The 18,705-nt window shown below is 48.2% G+C and overlaps 1 protein-coding gene across 4 annotated transcripts in view; it reads left to right on the forward strand.

The window, feature by feature from the left end:
- The window catches only part of EXT2 (exostosin glycosyltransferase 2), a 145,679-nt gene that overhangs the window by 67,373 nt on the left and 59,601 nt on the right, over positions 1-18,705 (forward strand). For 3 of the 4 annotated variants that reach the window (XM_014861250.3, XM_070487567.1, XM_070487566.1), the window contains exon 8: positions 5,094-5,225. The exons of the other annotated variant lie outside the window; for it this stretch is intronic. In XM_014861250.3, coding sequence (XP_014716736.3) covers positions 5,094-5,225 — 132 coding nt within the window. The remainder of the gene's footprint in view (positions 1-5,093; positions 5,226-18,705) is intronic. 4 annotated transcript variants of the gene reach the window in all.

Genomic DNA, 18,705 nt, shown 5'->3' on the forward strand with positions numbered 1-18,705 from the left:
TGGGCCCAAGACAAGTTATGATGTTTGTGGGTTAGCCGGTGGCCTCTGCGCGTTCTTATGGTGGATTTCATGTTCTCTTGTGGCTTCCTACGTCCTGAGCGGAAGCAGATCCTTTCTGTTGTGAGCAGCCTGTGGCTGGGGCCGGGGAGAGAGAGCAGTATTCGCGCAAGTGCTGATCCGCAGTCGCATGTTACTGTCAGGTGTCGGCACGGCATTACCACTGGGAATTCGGGACAGAAGCATAGCTGGCTGGTTTATCGTTTTGTTTTATTTTGCAGGTTTTGTTAGAAAGATCCTTTAATATACTACAATGAAGCCATTGACCCGGGTCGCATTCAGGAGGTTCTGATGGGTTAAAGGGCACTGGAGGGCCGTCCCTGTGACCCGGGGTGCAGATGCTCTTGGACTGCTGTGGGGTGGTTGGGGTTCTTATGTGTAATCTTTGCTTTCTTAGACATCCTGACCACTTCTAGGTAGCAGACTTACACAGCATATTTTTAAAAACTGTTTATTTCTCTCGTAGTCTGTATGTGCACGATGTAAGGGACACTGTGGTCCCATTTCTGCCTTGCTGCTCCACCCAGGAACAGATTCTCCTTCTTCTCCCTCAAGTGCACTTCCCCCATCTTTCACCTTTTAAAATCCTGCATACAAGATGTGATCGTGATTATTAAATGATGGTTTTCCCCCTTTAACCTGGCGGGTTGGTATTTAGAAGATTTGGAAGGTTCCGTGAGATGCCTGTGAGTCTGAGGGGGTATTGTTGGGTGGAGTCGTTCTTTCAGCCACGTTTGCCTGCCTGCCCTCTGACAGGCCCCGCGCTAGAGGCTGGAGATCAGTGGCGAGCAAAACCGGATGTATTCCCACTGTCACGGTTTCCGGAGAAGTGCTGTCCTCTTCCCTGAGTCTTAGAGGTGAAGGGAGAAGGGACACGGTATTGGTTGCTGTGCTCTTCAGTGTAAGGTTCTGTCACACTCCCGTTTGATGTGTTTTCGTTATTTCTAACTCCGTTCTCTGACCGGTTGGATCTCCTTACTGTCTTCACGCATTGAGATGAGTGGAGTGTAACACTGAGGTCCCGTCTGTCTCGCCTCTTCCCCTGACTCTGTTTCCACCCCAAAGCAGTGTTGAGGGTGTTCTAATGTAGGTGACAAAGACCCTACGGGGGCAGGGCGGGCGCAGGTGTCGAGGAGAGACCTCCCATTTTCTGACTGTGTGTTCTGCGCCAGCGCTGAGCCAGGAGCTTCATCAGCCTCGTCTCACTGGGGGCGTGGTCTCCACCTGACGTTCAGAAAGCACAGAGAGGGTAAGTGACTGGAAGTTGTTCCAGACGCTCATAGCCCCGGCTCTGTCTACCATGCTGCACCGGCTTCCTTTAAACACTTCTTATTGCTAATCCTGTTGGCTTTATGTTACTGACAGTCAAAGAAATCAGTCACATTTAATTGATGTATAAACTGAAGTCGCAGTTTCAATTTGAAGTACTTATTTGCTTATGCTAGTTTTAAGTTGGCCCAATCCTTGCCTGTTGGGCTTTATAACTCTCATGTTTGAAAGCGTCCTACGAACCCTGTAGTCCTTGTGCTTTGAGATCTGCGGTTTTTATGAAATTACGGTGGAGTCTGCTTAGTGCAGACAGGGTGAGCGCATTGTTCAAGGTTGCATTGGTACGACCGGTTCCCGTGTGACTTAACTCTCCACCCGTGTAGCTTCCCCAGTTTGGAGTGACGGGGGAATTTCACTGCTGCTGAAGAATCCTCATTTAAACTTGTCAGTTGCAGATAAGTGTGGCCCATGTTGTAGGAAACAAACCAACCAACCTTGAAACGTGGTGAGCGTTTGCGTTTGCTCGTTGGCTGGGAGCTGTGGTGCTTGCGTGCGTCGCCAGCGTAGCTGAGAACACCTTTCTCTCTGCCAACAGGGGCCTGACGCTGGGTCACGGGGCTGTGAGTTATCCTGCCTTCAGACGCTTCAGGGTGTTACAGAGGTCCTGCAGAAGCGGTTCAGCCTGAGAAGTCCCCTCATCCTCAGCGGGGAGCTGTGATTATTGGCAAAGCTCGCTTCCTTTCCGAGGGGACTGCCACTTGCTGGATGGGGGGAGATGATTTGAGGCATCTTAAATTGGAAGCTCTGTCCTACGCTTGTGCCTTTGGCTGGTAATCTAGGTGGATTTGTTAGCAGTCCTTGTTCCTGTAAATCCCAAAGGCCGCTGTCCTCACTGCGGTCAGACGTGGACAGAAAGCTTCGGAATGCTGAAGTCCGAGTGTGGTTTAATTGGAATCTGATTTGAAATAACACAGGAGGATGGACCCATTTGGGTAGAAAAGGAGGTAAACATTTAAGATGAGCGTGTTTATGTGTGGGCTCGTGCTTCTTAGTGAATTTTTACAGCTTTCAACTCAGAAAAGGACCGTTTCCTAAAACTTACCATGTGCTGGTATTCAGGGCTCTAGAATGGGGTGGGGAAAGGTCTGGATTTAGGAGTTAGGGTTCACGGGTTCGAGTTGCGACTCTGCTGCCTCCTAGCTTTGTATCTCAGTTTCCTCACATATAAAATGAAACTTGTATCTGCCCCAAATGAGTGACAAGCTGGTTATAAAGAGCAAATGAGATCATGGGTACAAAATTGCATTGCAACAGGTGAAACATTCTAACATCTGCGAGGATGCTAACACAAAGTTCCGAGTTTCTCCACCTAAGGAACTCACAGTGTAGCTGGAGAGAGAAAACTGATCATCTGAAATAACAGTAAAGCAATTATAGGACAGTGTGTAACAGAACTAGCCTATACGGTGAAGGCTGTGGGTGCTGTGGGGTTTCACAGTAAGGGGAGACTGCTGATATTTGGGGTGATCGGTAAAGATTTCACGGAGACGTAGATCCTCTCAGGTCTCATGGAATGTAAATATTTGGATGACGGGAGGGAAAGCAGCAACGTGCTTGAAGCAGGAATGAGATTGGAGTAAGTGGGGTGTATCTCGGAGGCAGGAGCAGGCAGCCAGCAGGCCTGGGCTGTACCCACATGGCGGACTGCAGGACCGCTGAAGTCAGTGCCCTTGGAAGCCACATCTGTTGCTGTTTCTCTTTGAGTAGGAGAAATCCTCGCTGTCTCATCGTTAGGGGAGACGATAGTGTCACCTGACTCAGAAGTCGTCCTGGGCGTGAACTGTTGAACAGAGGATTTGCCCGGGAAGCAGAACCGAAGTGGCAAGTCTAGACGACAAGGTGTCCTCCTCCTCCTCTCGGGTTATGCTTCCAGCTTCTCGCGTTAAATTTTCATAGGTTCACCCCTTTGCGTAAATCCCAGTAGCCTCTGATTTTGAGTGGACTCATGGATCTGACTGAAGCTGGAAAAGTCATCTAGACCAACATCCTGCTTTGTTAGGGACGAGTTTAAACTCTGCTTGGATGAGAAACTGTCTTCAGACAACCTTAGACTATGACAGAGTAGCTGATGTTGGGGTGACCCTCCTGTCTAAAGAAGAAACAGAACCATGGAAGCTTATTAAAACAGATACACGCTTGTTAGAGGCAATGGAGAGCGGCCTGTGCCCTGGGGACCTGGGGACACAATTGCTGAAGCGAGCGCATATTCGCCCAGCTTCCCCTGAGGGTGCTCTCTGATCTGAGGTCCAGGGAGTGGAGGCCAGGCAGAAGGCAGCAGAACCACGGGGCCGAGAGGTCGGAGCTAGGGTCTCCCAAAGTATCTGGGCTGTGAAGGACAAAGTCCTAGCAAAGAGGGAACCACAGGGAAGTAAGTGAAAAACGGGCACGCGGTCTTCCCTCGAGGCGTTTCCCCGCTCCTGGGGTGCCCGTGATCAGAGCAGGGCTCCAAGGAGCCTGCAGAAGGAAGCAGCTGGCAGCCTAACAGGCAGTACAGCCATTTCAGCAGTTGTGCACAGTGCTGAGGAAATGCAGGTTGGTGTCCAGGCCGGCGGGATGGAGGGGTCCTGGTAAATACCCCAGGCTTTCATCAGAGACCCCCGAAGGCCACACAGTCAGGGAAGCTGAAGAAAGTTGGCCCTAACAAAGCTTAAAACCAACCTCTGACGAGATTAAAGTGGTCTGGCTGCATCTCTGTGCCCACCACTCTTAGGAGGAGAACGGTCGGGACCACCGAGAACCTCTGCCATTTTAATACAGGACGTCTGGGATCCAGTAAAAGATTGAGAGGCCTGCTAGAAATTGAAACCAAACGACCAAGTGAAGAGTAAAAACAGATCTTAGAAGGAGACCCACTGGTATTCAGATCCTGGAGTTACCAGTCAGGAACTGTGTTCAGTAAAACAGAAGAAAAGGAGAATTTCAACAAAGATATGAAATCTACTTTTAGAAAAATCAAATGGAAATTCTGGGACTGAAGAACACATCAAATTAAGAATTCCACACACGGGCTTAATAGTGGTTTAGACACACACACACACACACACACACACACACACACACAAAGAACTGAGGCTTATTGCTCCAGGAGGATCATCAGTCCTTCCTTCAGTCCGCCCAGATCGAGGCACAAAGAGGAAAAACACAGAAAAGAGAGCGAGAGCCGTGGGGCACGGTGAGAACAGTTCACATAGATCTGTGTTTGGAGTCCTAGAAGAAGAGGAGAGTGTGACTGAACCAATGTTTAAAGGCTATTGGCTGAGAGTTTCCTAGAAATCCAGGGAAAGACGTCACACCACAGGTTGAAGAAGCTGTGCGGTCCTCAGTGGGACCAGTACAGAGAGCCACCCCAGGGGCATCATCGTTGAACTGCCATAGGCCAAGAGAGAGAAAAGCTTAAATGCAGTCAGAAATAAAAGGCACGTTGTCTTCACAGGAGCAGCAATAAGGCTGACAGCTGATTTATTAGCAAAAAATTGGTGAAGCCAGAAGGCAGTGGAATTATATTTTGAATGTGCTGGGAAAAAAAAATTGCTAACCTAGAATTCTCTACCCAGTGCAAATATCCTTCCACGCTGAATAGCAGGGAGCGTGTGCCCTAGGCTGCCCGCTCTTTGGGGCCTAGACTCAGGAATCACCCAGACCCAGCGTGAGCTGTGTTTCCACGCGGTCTCGCTTGCTCGCTTAATACAGCGTTGTTTTCCTTCCAGGCCCGGTGGTTCTGGGAAGCGTACTTCCAGTCCATTAAAGCCATCGCGCTGGCCACCCTGCAGATTATCAATGACAGGATCTACCCGTATGCCGCCAGCTCCTATGAAGAGTGGAATGACCCTCCGACCGTGGTGAGTGAACTCTGGTGCTTGTCAGGTCAGGCGCGGTCCAGCTGTTAGAATGGGAGAAAGGGGAATTGTACTCAACTTGTAAAGGGTATTTAAATTCTAGCTTTCTAAGCTGAGAGTGTGCCTTTTATGCTCGGGGTCTGATAAGGCCAGCTTAATTTTGAAATGATGACAAAAGTGAGAAAAACAGAAGTAGTGGCCTCCAGCTTGTTTTAAACGTGCTTACGAGGACAGTGTGTTTGTTTATTGCAGAGATAGATGGGGGGCCCTTGGTCTTCTTGGAAATCAGACTTGCTGATGGCTTGCAGGCATAGTGCTTAGAACTCTTGAGAAGGTTCTGTAAGCAACTTAGTAATAACAGCTTCTATTTTGAGTACTTACTCTCTGCCGGGGACATGCTGAGTGCTTGACATGGATGAGTTCAGTTAATGTTTCTGGCACCCCGCGGGGGCACTTAGCAGCAGAAGTGATCTAGAGGCATATGGTTGCCACGGTCACTTGCTCGGGACAGTGGCTGAGGCCCCTGGGTGTTTCTGGCAGAGAGACGGGGTGGTCAGGGGCTGCTCTCAGGCCTTCTTCCTTCTTGAAGGAGTCATGGGCACCTGTGGCAGTGCTGGCACCGTGGCAGTGGCCACACCTCCTCTCCCGGTGAAAATGCCTGGAACTCTGGGGCTGGCGGTTATCGCTCCCTAGCTGCTCTGGAGCGTGCCTGGCCGTCCAGCTCACCGACCTCGAGGGCTTTATGTGAGGGAACAAGACTTCCCTCTTCTTTCCGCTGTCGCGCTCTTTCTGGCCAGCCCTGCTCGTCTCTTGACTCTGCCTTCTCTCGGTAGTGCCGTGTACTGCCGCCCGGTTCCTCTTCCTCTAGGACTCGCCCGCCCTCCCTTCCTCCCTCCCTCCGCCTTCACTACGTGGGTACCGTGTGTCAGGCGCTCCAGGTGCGGAGAATGCACGACAAGAGGCCAGTCCTGGCCCTCCAAGGAACTCTCCGCTAACTTGGGAAGCCAGCGAGTGAGGCCATTGTATGGGAAGTCCTGTGACAGGGTGGGGTCCGGGTGCCGTGGGAGCACGGGGCAGGCCGCCTCCTCCTCGGGAGGGGTCAGGGCACTTCCTGAAGAGGGGATGCCCGCTTCGGAGGAAGTAAATGTATGCTTATGGCACAAACAAAGCAACAGACACTGTTCTGTTTTGCTCAAGGTAAAGGTTCCTTCTGTCCATCCCCTCCCTTGAACCCATGACCGAAGGTGACCTTCCAGAGTGTTTGTGTTCATCTGTAAGCATAACCATATGTTTTTAGAACACGAACAGGATCGTGCCTCACCTGCTGTCCTGCACCTCACCTCTGGACTTTGACAGGGATCGTGGACTTACTTCCATTTCATCCTCTGAGGGTTTCCTGCAATTTTTGGGGTGGCTGTCTGGTGCTCCAGTGTTTGGGTGTATCTTACGTAACAGATCTATTACTGACGGAGTCAGATCGCTTTTTTTTTTCTGTTTTCAAACAGTAATACAAGGGAATGCCTTTGATATATGTTTACATGTAAATGTGTGAATGTCTGTAAAATTAATTCCAGCTGAGAAATTGCTTAAAGAACATACACATTTTGAATGTTGATAGATATTAACAAATTGCCCTTTCAAAACACAATACCAGGTGCCGGCCCGGTGGCGCAGCGGTTAAGTTCGCACATTCTGCTTCTTGGTGGCCTGGGGTTCGCCGGTTTGGATCCCGGGTGCGGCCATGGCACTGTTTGGCAAAAGCCACACTGTGGTAGGCGTCCCACATATAAAGTAGAGGAAGATGGGCATGGATGTTAGCTCAGGGCCAGTCTTCCTCAGCAAAAAAAGGAGGATTGGCAGCAGATGTTAGCTCAGGGCTAATCTTCCCCAAAACAAAAACAAAAACAAAAAAAACCCCACAATACCAGTCTATGGTTCCACCAGTACCATGTTGAGTATTCCAGTTCTTCATGTCCGCAGTAACCCTGAGTACTTGACTGTTTGCTCATCTGCTGGGTAAAAGATGCTCTTACGTGTGTGTGTTTTTCAAGTGGAAGATTCATCTCTCTGTCGGTCCCCCCAGAGTACAAATGTAAGTCCCATCTCTATTTTGATTGATCACACTGGATGTTTAGGTTGCTTTAGGCATTTATTCCCTCAGTGGGTATTTATTGAGTGCTTGCTACGTCCCAGGCAGTGTTCTTGGTCCCTGAAATGTGTCAGTGAACAAAGCAGAGAAAGATTTAGGCCTTTGAGGCGTTTGACTGCAATGGATCTTGCTATCTGGAAGCAAGATTTGTCTTTCAAAATTTTAAAGTTTTCTTTACATAGATCCTTTGCAAGTCCTGATAAATTTTTTCTTAGATATTTTCTTATGCGCCGAGAAAGGAATACTTTCTGACATTACTTTTTCTAACTGGTGACCATTTGTATAAAGACAAATTACTGGCTTTTGTATATAAATTTTGTAACCCCTCTTTTACTGAATTCTACAATTGTTTCACTCTTTTTTGGTTGATCCTTTTGTGTTTTCTAGATATATAGTCATATGTACAAATGCTAATTTTCCTTCCTTTGTCCAATATTTGAACCTTTTCTGTTTCCTTTGATCTAATTGCATTGCCAGCACTTCCGGAGCGCTGTTGATGGTGATCCTAGAGAAGGGGAGGTGTTATCCAGGCAGAGGGGGCAGAGTCAGGTCCATCCGGCAGGAGCGGTGGATTCAGATGTGCAGAGGGACAGGGGTGAGGGGCGGCCCGAGGAGCCTCAGGGAGGTCAGTGCGGCCGGAGTGAAGGGGGCTTGAGAGGCAGGGGATGAGCCTGGGGAGGACCTGGGTCACCACACCCCTTGTGTCCTCTGGAGAGTGTTGGAGGGCGTCTGTGGGGACAGGGAGTCAGGGAGGCGTCCAAACAGGCAGGAGCGTGGTCAGGTTGTGTTTTGGATCCTCGACATCAGGCTGGAGAGTGGATCGGTTCCAGTGGGACACGAGTGCCGGCCGGAGACCTTCAGGAACCCAGCTGAGTGACGGAGGACAAGTCTGAGCGTGATCCGGGAGACCTGACTCTGCTCGCTGGCGAATGGGAGGCGTTAGCAGGACTGGGCTGTGTGGCGGAGCTGATCCGGGCGGGGCCTGGCTGCGTGGGGCTCATGGGCAGGGTGGCATTGGAGTCCGGACTCAGTCTGACTGCAGGACCCTCCGCGGTCTGGCCCCAGTCTGCCCTTCCAGCTTTATCTCCTCCTCCCCCCTCGGGGAGTTCTGGATTTTGGGCAGCACAGCTTGGTCCTTCCTGCGGATGCTCCCTGCGTTTCCTTCTCTGTGCTTTTGTGACTGTCGGCCCTTTCACTGACAGGCCTTTCTTCACCATCACCCACAAATGTCCACGTTTTTGTCCGGATTCCAGGGGCCTGCTCACAGACGCCTTCCTCCATGAGGTTTTCCTGGACCGCCCACGCGGGTGGTGATCTTTCCTCCTTGTGGCTCTCAGAGCATGTTATCTGTGTTTCTTTCCTATCACCTACCATTTATAGAAGTATAGTTTCCTGTAAAATTCTAAGCATCTCAAGGGAACTTCTGAGTTATCTTGTTGTTCTTCATAATACCTGGGACAGTTTAGTTCAGATGGGAGGCCCTTGCTTTCTGAAGGAAGGAAGCAGGAAGGGAAGAAGGATGCCTGGGATGGCAGGACTTGAGGTGTCGGAGGCTCGCTCACACGCTGGTGTGACAGCCATTGTTTCATTTGACCTCCACCCTGTTGGGAGAGTGGGAAAGTGAAAGATTCTTTCTCATCTATAAAGCAGACATATTGCGACTCCCAGGCCTAATGACGTGAATAAGGTCACACGATGGGCCGGTTGTGTAAACGAGCGAGAACCCAGGCCCTCCCACGCGGTGTCTTGAATTGCTGGTGGGGTTGGAGGGGCGCCGCGGAGCCTCTGCTGGGCGGAAACCTTTCTACTCTTCCAGGCATGTGGCACAAGCTGGAGACAAAGAATGTCCCTTCTGTTCCCTTGCAAGAGAATTTATCCAGGTGCGATGGGCGTGATGCAGCCAGGAAGTGTGGAAACAGTGGGGCTGTATTCTACGCCTTTATCTAAAGCTTTACGAAAAGGTTCATAAGAATAGATGTCGAAATTTTGGTTCTTTGTCTTTCATAAGAATATAGACTAGGAGAAAAGAGATCATGAAATTTTGCAGTTTTGAAATAGATGTTTTAATTTTAGGACAAAATGGTCAAAGTGCTGGATTCTATCAATTTGGAAAAGAACGTAAGAATCATAAAAAGCAGAAATCTAGATATGCAAGTGGAAAATATCTTTTAGATCTTTTTCCTGTATCTCTTTCTTAAATAGTCTTTTCAGGATAATTTAGCGTATGCCACGTTTCTGGGAGCTCAGGCGATGCGAGCCGTGATTTAAAGTGGCTGGCTGTGCATTTGTGCATTGTCAGTGGCCGCGGCTGTCAGGAGGCCTGAGAGCGCTGATTGATGTATAGTTCCCTCCGCCCACCCCTTCAGAAATACTCGCCCCGCTCTGGATGTGCTCGCCGTGAGCCGAGCCGCAGGGCAGCCTGCCCCTGGATCCCGTCAGGTGGACGGTCTCAGACACCCGGAGGTGGGAGTCGGCGTGGGTCTTGGTCATAAATCAAAGGATGGGCTGGTCTTTTCAAAGATACACTGTCAGGCCTCCAGCCATGCACTGAGCTTGCTCCGACTGGAGAGGAAGAGGTGAGAGAAGAGAGTCCTGTTTTGGTCAGGTGCTGCTGTCTTAGTTCCGTGTGTGTGGATTATGAAGACAGCGAGGGGTGGCCTCACACAAGCCATGTGTTCCTATCACCAGATGCTTTGCCGTTCTTATCTGTAACCAGAAAGGAGGCCAGTGACATCGTCCCTGTTGTGTCGCATCCTGAAAACTTGAGAAAGGTTGACAAATGTTGAGCCTGACTTTGAAGCGGCGGTCTGTCTGCCGTGCAGAGCCGGGCCCTCTGTTTTGGATCTTCTCTTTGGAAGGAATTTCTCACCGAGTTCAGGAAGGATCTTGATGAGGGGGACGAGTGTGTTTTCCTCATTGGTTTTCTCAGCTCCTCCTGTCGAGGCTGTCCTCCGTATTTTACTGCCCTTGCAGTCTCCGTGCTTTCTTTTACCCCCCTTTTTGCAGATATCAGCAAAATGTCATCATCTCGCCAAATACTCCGCCCCCTATCCCTTCTGACATTAGTGTCACTTCTGGTGTCGCGCCCTGGCAGACCCCATCCCGCACTGGGCCTAGCCTGGATAGCGGGGTCTCCTCGGACCCCCTCCCTCGCTTCACGCCACTTCTCTGCCAGCTGCGAGCATGCGCAGGGGGACAGCCTGAGGCAGGTGAGCGCCTAGTGTCATATGGGCATGCAGATGTGGCCAAGAACTGGGGATGTTTGGCTTTTCGCCGTGTGCCGCCAAAACTACATCCTCATCGTGACAGTTTTTTGAAATCTAATCTAGTTGTGAAATCACGTTGTAGAGTGGACTCTTTTCCTGTGTTATTTTTCTACAACATGATCTGAAAGATTATACCCCACCTTATCAGTATGTCACAATTTTATTTACCCAGTCCCTTTTGACAGGCACTGAGTTTTTTTTTCATATTTGCTATCGTAGATAACACTAATAAAGATACCCCAGAGTTTTTTCTTTTCTGCATTGACCGTACCAGACTCAGAACACAAGGGGGAGAGAGCGACGGTCCGATGGCCATTGACAAAAGTTGATGAGAAAAATGGGGAGGCGCCTTAAAATGCATGATTGGACCCCGCATAGGAATGAGGTTGAAAAGCAGCTGGTCCCTCTGGAATCTAGCCAGAGTGGCGGCTTGGCTGTAGGCACGGCCTCAGACCAGGGCTGTCTGCGTACCTGGACTTCCTGCCAGCCTCGTTCCAAGTCTAGTTTTTGAAGCTGGAAAGGGAAGGGATCGGAGTGGAGGTATGGTGTAAGAGCCCTGGAGGGGCAGTTACCACCACAAGGAGCAGGAATCAGTGTGTGGGTCAGACGTCGCCCCCGAAGCTCTTAGAGGAGTGGTTCCCCCACCTTGGTCTGCGTCAGAATCTCCTGCAAGGCCTGTTAAAACACACATTGCTGCTCCTCCACCCTAAGTGTCCGGTTGAGTAGGTCTGGGGTGGGGACCTAGAATTTGCGTTTCCAGCAAATTTCCGAGTGGTGTTGATGCTGCTGATCCAGGGACCATGCTTGCTGTGGGGCCCACTCGCTGTGTCCTGACGCACTGACTGGAGAAGGCGCGCCTTCTCGCCCCATCCGATTCCTCTTCGGGACCCCCGGGGCTTGGATTGGAAGCATCCACGGACTGGGTTCAGGCTGCAGCTCTCTCAGCTATGGGAGAACTCAGGGCTGCCTGTGCGTAGATGTCAGACGGTGGCCCCCACTCACGAAGGCTGTGGTTGCACAAGCCGCTGAAGCTAGCGCTCAGCTGGAAACACTGACAAGCGGGGAGTCAGTCTGCGGGCTGACGACGCGCCGGCTCAGATGCGTGAAGCAGAGCTCTAACGTGAACGGATACCGGGTTAACAGCCCGTCTCATTCACCCCAAGTGCCCTTTAACTTCCAGGTTGTGGAATGTTCCTCTGGAATTTGAAAGCCTCTCCTGCCCCCCAGGAGGCCTCCTTGGCTTGTTCCCCGTCCTCCTCCCACTGCCTAGATATGACTGAAGTATGTATGGAATTTAGACATTGTAGCCTGTGTTTTAAGTAAGTTTAAGCTTTTTGAAGTCTTTTGTTTTAGAGGTATCACATTGGTAGGATCGCAGTTGCACAGGCGGTCCAGTATGCTGCCCCGCATTCCAGACCTTTCTTTAAGTGGCCTTTGCGTTTGAATTGTTGCACAGCTGTGGTTGCTCCTGTGGAAACAAGCGAGAGAGTCTCAGGTCATCAGCAGCCCGGGAGTGAAGGAAGCTGAGCTGGGTCTGTGCACGGAGAGATGCGGGAAGATCCGAAGAGGTGGGCCTGGGCTGACTCTGATGGTCAGGTGGAAAATGGAAAAGACGCCGTCACAAGCCAGACCAGAGAGGGAGGATGTGTGAGGAACACGGACAGAGTGGGGGGATTGCTGAGATGATGGTGTCTGTCAGGTCTTTTGCACGAGCATCCTCGATCCTTCCTAGTGGAGGGGTCCCTCCCGGCACCCTGTGGCACACATCTGCACGGCAGCTCCAGCGGTGGCGGGGGGCGGGGATCTACACGCACTGTTCCTGAGTGCGAACCTGCCTCCATCGCGTCCATAGAGTCCACTTTGACGGCTCTGCTTTCAGGAATCAAAACCTGCCTGCCTCCGCACGTCACGCAGCTTGTCGCTGGGCAGTGAGGACAATAGTGCTTCGGAGTCTGTGGCGCTGGATCTGGCAGCAGAATGATTGAGAACATATTGAGTGGTAGAGCCATCCTTCATGGCCCAGCTCTCACTTAGTATCACTTATCAGCACATCAGATTCCCTTGTTCAGGGGCCATTTTAATTCCCCCTTGAGGTCTGCTAAAATGACGCAGTAGCACAAGTTACAGGAAAATGTAGTTGGGTATTACAACATGAGGATAATGAATTTTGTTTCCATTTCTAATATCCTATAGTAGTTACATGCCTGCCAAAGAATTAATATTTGAATATAATTTTCTAATAAATGGGTCATTGCAGCTGCAGCTCCAACTAGAGGTTGAGTCTTGATTTTTGCTTCTCTCTCTCTTTTTTTTTGGCGAGAAAGATTGGCCCTGAGCTAACACCTGTTGCCAATCTTCTTTTTGCTTGAGGAAGATTGGCCCTGAGCTAACATCTGGGGCAATCTTACTCTATTTTGTACATGGGATGCCACCACAGCATGGCTTGATGAGCACCCAGGATCCGAACCGGCAAACCCCAGGCCACTGAAATGGAGCGTGTGAACTTCACCACTGTGCCACTGGGCCAGCCCCTTGGCTTTTTTTTTTTTTAATCTCAGCTACATTTCTTAAATTTATATTTTAAAAAATAGTATGGCTTAACGCATGTATAGTTTAAAAATTCAAATAGTAAAATAAAGATTGTATCTAAAATTGAGGCCCATTCCCAAGGGGCAGCTGCTTTCAGCTCTTTTGGCTTTCCTCTGATGTTTATCTTCCCTTCTCCTCGTAAATGCTTACGGGGCTGTTCTTTGATTTCTTGATCGTAGGCGTTATCTTTCTTTGAGGTAGCCCTTTATCTTCTGTTCTCTCCTCTTCCTCTAACATTTCTCTTCTCCCATCTTACCAGTAGGGCCGTATCATCATTTTTCGTTAAAGCAGTATTTATTGTATGCATTATTAGGACTATTTAAATATCATTTTCAACTGAGCCAAGTTGTAAACCATCTTATGTTTGCTTTCTTGTACAACTTACTATTTTCTAGGGAGTTAATAACTGCCTCTTTTTTTTCTTTTAGCTTTCTGTATGCCTATCACTAATTAATTTTTACGAAATTCTTCAACAAAATAGTAAAATGGTCAAGCACGAGTGAACTATAGGAGCTCCCTCCTTCCTTCTTCCCCTCCCTCCCTCCCTCCTTCACCCTCCCTCCCCCTCCCTCTCTTCTCCCCTCCCCCTCTCCCACGCCCTCCCTCCCTCCTGCCTCCCCCTGCCCCCCATCATCTCTCCTGTCGCTCCCCATCTTCAGCCCCAGTCCTGACCGATCACTCTCCGGGTCCCCTGTAGCGTGGTCCTCCCAGATTCTCAGTTCCCCTGGATTCTGCGCATTCTGCTTTTCTCTCTTGGATTCTTTGACTCCAAGTTCTAACATCTGCCTCTTTTTGGTTAATTTTTCCAGTGTCTTCCTGAGAAAGGGACTATTGAGAGACAAATTTGCTGTCCCCTTACATGTCTGAACATATATTTGTTCTGTTTCACGTTTGATTAATGGTTGGGCTAGCGTAGAAGAATTCTGGTTGAGATGGGTTTTCTTCAGAATTTTGAAAGTGTTACCTCATTGTCCTCTAAGCTTCTCGTTTTAATCTCAAAAAGTGAGATGTTCTAATTCCTGATCCCTTTATGTGACGTTTTTATCTTCCTGGGAAATGATGTTCTGAAATTTTATGATGATATGCTTTGGGAGAGTGTTTTTTGTTCATTGGATATTGATTTGGATCCTGATAAGCTGGAAATTCGTGTCTAATTCTGAGAAGTTTTCATGTTTTGTGTCTTTGATTCTCTTCTTTCTGTTTTCTCTCTTTATGGAACCTCTGTTATCTGGACGATGAATGTGATTGATTCTTATTTTTTAAAATCTTTCCTGTCCCATTTATCATCTCTTTTTGTTTTAATAGTTTTTCCTCTTAATTTCTTAATTTTTCAATTTTATCTTCTAACGTTTCTTTTGATTTTTAAAATTTTGTTCACATTTAATTTCCAAGAGTTTTTTCTTGACTTCTAATTCATCTTTTTTTAAGAAAGCTGCTTCTTCTTGTTTTAAGGATACAACGCTTTTTCTGAAAGATATTTGTGATTTTGTTTTTATTTTTCTTTAGCTCCCTGTGTTGTTTGTGTCCTTTGAACTGCTTTTTCAGCTCTTTATTTTCTGTCTTTCATATTGGCGCTTTCTTTGAACACCTGATGATTCTCGGCGGTCTGGTCTTCTTTCAGAGTGCGGCTGAAAGCTGGTCTGAAGCTGTGTACGTGGATGAGGCTTCTCAACGGCGGGGGTTACTTAGGTTAAGAGGACGGCGGCCTATTTGCCAAATGTCGGTATTCAGGGTTATTTCTGTTGGATTGGTTCCTTGATCCAGAGAACAGTCTTTCTGCCCCTGGGAGTCGGGGAGAGGATGGATAAGAAGTCTGGACCACAAGCGTTTGTGAGCTGAGTGGGGGAGGAGTTAGGTTGTCCTCCTTTGTTTTGTAGGTGATGGCTTAATCCGCTGTGTTGGGTATGGTGCCTGGTGTCTCTGAGTGGGGACTCTCTCTAATTCGTTTTCTCCAGAGAATAAACCTCCCTTCTCCTGCTAGGGTGGCAGCGGGGAAGGGGCTGAGGGAGAGAGTGGCCTGCCTGTGCATCTTGGTTTATGGGATCCTGGAACCAACTGTCCCTTATTCCTGTTTTCGGGGTCCCTCCTTCCTGGACAGCTAGCACCTTGGATCTCTGTGTCTTCTCATCACCCTCCTGGGACAGTTTCACTTTCTTTGCTTTGCCAGGTCGTTTGTGTTCCTCTCTCTGCCTTTTGCTTGATTGCTTAAACAAACCCGAGATTCTCCGTATCTTTTTATTTTAACTTTTTATTTTGACATAATTTCTGCAGTTCCAAAAATAGCACAGTCTCTGTGCTTTTCACTCACACCCCTCAAATGTTAATATTATACCCCATTTCCTGTATTCTTTTCTCTCTCTGTGCATATACGTGTGTGTCTGTCTACATAGATATATATATATATATATGTATTTTTTCCCTGAACCATTTGGAAGTTTTCAGATATGATGAACCTTTACCCCTAAATACTTCTCGTATAATGTTACAGTACAGTTACCAAAATCATCTGGAAATAAACATCTATGCAATACTATTATTTAGATTTTCCCAGTTATCCTAGTAATGTCCGTGATAGCAAAAGAAAATCCTCGACCATGCGAGCGTTCAGTTGTCACGTTTCTTTAGCCTCCGTTAGTCTAGAACGATTTCTCCATCTGCCTTGCATGACATTGACATTTTTGAAGAGAACATGCCAGTTATTTTGTAAGGTGTCCCTTGATTTGGTTTTGTCTGATGCTTTTGCATCAAATTGTGGGTTCAATTTCAAATTATTGAAATTCACATAATGCAGGAATGTCACAGAAGTAATGTGTTCTCAATGTGTCATGTCGGAGGACACACCGTGTCGGTTTGTCCCATTTCTAGTGATGATAACTTCGACCATGGATTTGCTGGGTTCTCTAGCCTAAAGTTACTATTTTTTTCTTTTTCAATGTGTCTTGTGGGGAAATGCTTTGAAACTATATAAATATCCCATAACTCCTCCAACTTTCCCCGACTGGTTTCAGTGTCCGTTCCCAATCTCTTGCCTGAATCAATTGTTAAAATAGTGGCCAAATGGTGATTTTCTAATTCCCTTTCTCTGTCTGCTTTTGAGAGTGATTTTTTCTTCTTTAACTTGAGGATTCATGTCTTTAATCAGTTTTGGAAAATTGTCATTTTCGTTCTGAATGTTATGTATCTGTCATTCTCACTTATCTTTCCTTTTGGAATCCTATTAAATATATACTAGACCTCTTTCCTTCTGTTGTTGTGTCTCTCAGTTTTTTTGCCTCATGCTTTCCACGTTTTCACTCTCTGTACTACATGCTGGATAATTTTTACACGTCTATTTTGCTGTGTTCTTCAGCCGTGACCAATGTGTTTTTTCTCTATCCATTGAAATTTAAATTTCAGTGGTTATTTCTAGAAGCTCTGTTGAATTACTTTTTTTTTTTTTAAGATTTTATTTTTTTCCTTTTTCTCCCCAAAGCCCCCCAGTACATAGCTGTATATTCTTCGTTGTGGGTCCTTCTAGTTGTGGCATGTGGGACGCTGCCTCAGCATGGTTTGATGAGCAGTGTCATGTCCGCGCCCAGGATTCGAACCAACGAAACACTGGGCCGCCTGCAGCGGAGCGTGCGAACTGAACCGCTCGGCCATGGGGCCAGGCCCTCTGTTGAATTACGTTTTAAATCTCTGCCTGGTCTTTTTTCCTAGTGTCTTTTTATTCATATGTTTTCAATTCCTTCTTTTATAGCTTTGATTGACACACTGACTTTGTTTTCTCCAATTATCCAATTTTTAATTTTCTTGTAAGATCTGTTCCTGCCACCTGCCCACTGCCTGTTGGTCCTGTTATGTTGTTTCCTTGTGTGTTTTATGACTTTGGAACGCGAGTTCCTCTTCGGTGGCTTTCTGTGGAAGTCTTTGCTGCCTGGGGAAGGGCTCTTTCTCGGGAGAGCTTGTTTGTTTGTTTGCTCTTGGTTGTTTTTACTTCTGGCACATGTCCCAGGGGTATGGCAGAGGCGAATCACTTTTTTTTTTTTTTTAGATTTTATTTTTTCCTTTTTATCCCCAAAGCCCACCGGTACATAGTTGTGTATTCTTCGTTGTGGATTCTTCTAGTTGTGGCATGTGGGACGCTGCCTCAGCGTGGTCTGATGAGCAGTGCCATGTCCGCGCCCAGGACTCGAACTAACGAAACACTGGGCCGCCTGCAGCGGAGCGCGCGAACTTAACCACTCGGCCACGGGGCCAGCCCCAGAGGTGAATCACTTTTTAACATTAACTTCCCAGTTGGAGATTTCCTTACGACACGGGTAGAGTTCGTTTAGACCCCAGGCCTGTCTGAGGGCCAGCCTCTGTGGAAGGCACCCCAACCCAGACTCAGGCTGAAACAGATAAGTGTTTTTGGTTGCCTCCGTATCCTAGGGGCTGGCTTCCTGGACCACCTTCTCACTGACTGTGAGGCCTTCAAGAGTTCTGGCTTTGGGGGGCTGGCCCTGTGGCATAGTGGTTAAGTGCAGCGTGCTCTGCTTTGGCGGCTGGGGTTCATAGGTTTGGATCCCAGGGGCAGACCTCCACCACTCGTTAGCTGTGCTGTGGTGACAGCCCACATATAAAGTGAAGAAAGAACAGCACAGATGTTAGCTCAGGGCTTCATGGCTAATCTTCCTCAGCAAAAAAAAAGAAGAAGAAGAAGAAAAAGAAAAAGAGTTCTGGCTTTATGTGCGTGTCTGACTTCTAGCTCCCTTACTTCCTGTGCCCGAAGCCACATCCCTCTTCCAGCATGGATCTTAAACTCAAAACCCCTACGTCGCCAAGCCCAGCAACAGCTTGCGCCCTCCCCAGGGTACCCCAGTGCCAGCCAGCTCCTGCACTTTCAGCTCTCGTTGGCGGGGTGCTCTTCATTTTTGGTCCCTGTGGACTTCCCATTTCCTGTGACCTCAGCAGTGTATTTAAAAAGGTTTTTGTTGTATTTTATCCTACGTTTCTGTGTGTTTCACAGCACGAGACTCCATCTGTTTCACCTCCCAGATGTGTTGACCTTCTGTCCACAGTTGTCTTCTTGCCTGTCCTTTCTGCCCTTGTGGGTTTGTGCTTTTTTTTTTTTCAGGAGGAAGCAGAGATAAAACATAGTAGACAAACATTGCTGGAATTCCAGAGACATTGAGAACTGACTACAGTTTAGAGGGTGTCCTGTCCACTTTGTATCCACTTTCATGGTGGTGTTACACTCCTGCCGGGTCAAAACTATTCACAAGCTTTGCTTTTCTTGGTCATAACTGTTGGTGTTTTGATCTTGGATGCCACAAACTGCAACTTAATCTTTCCCAAGAGTTTCTGTTACCCAGCCAGCGAGGTCTTCCTCCACACCATTGCTCACCTCCGTGAGAAAGGCAGTCAGTGGGCTGCCAGCAAACGTTTTCACGCCCAGGCCAGAGGGAGGAGCCGCTCTTTCCAACCATCCCAGTAAAAGTGGGGGGTAGTCAGGTGA

The sequence above is a fragment of the Equus asinus genome, chromosome 17 (assembly GCF_041296235.1).
Source record: "Equus asinus isolate D_3611 breed Donkey chromosome 17, EquAss-T2T_v2, whole genome shotgun sequence".
Classification (NCBI taxonomy): domain Eukaryota; kingdom Metazoa; phylum Chordata; class Mammalia; order Perissodactyla; family Equidae; genus Equus; species Equus asinus.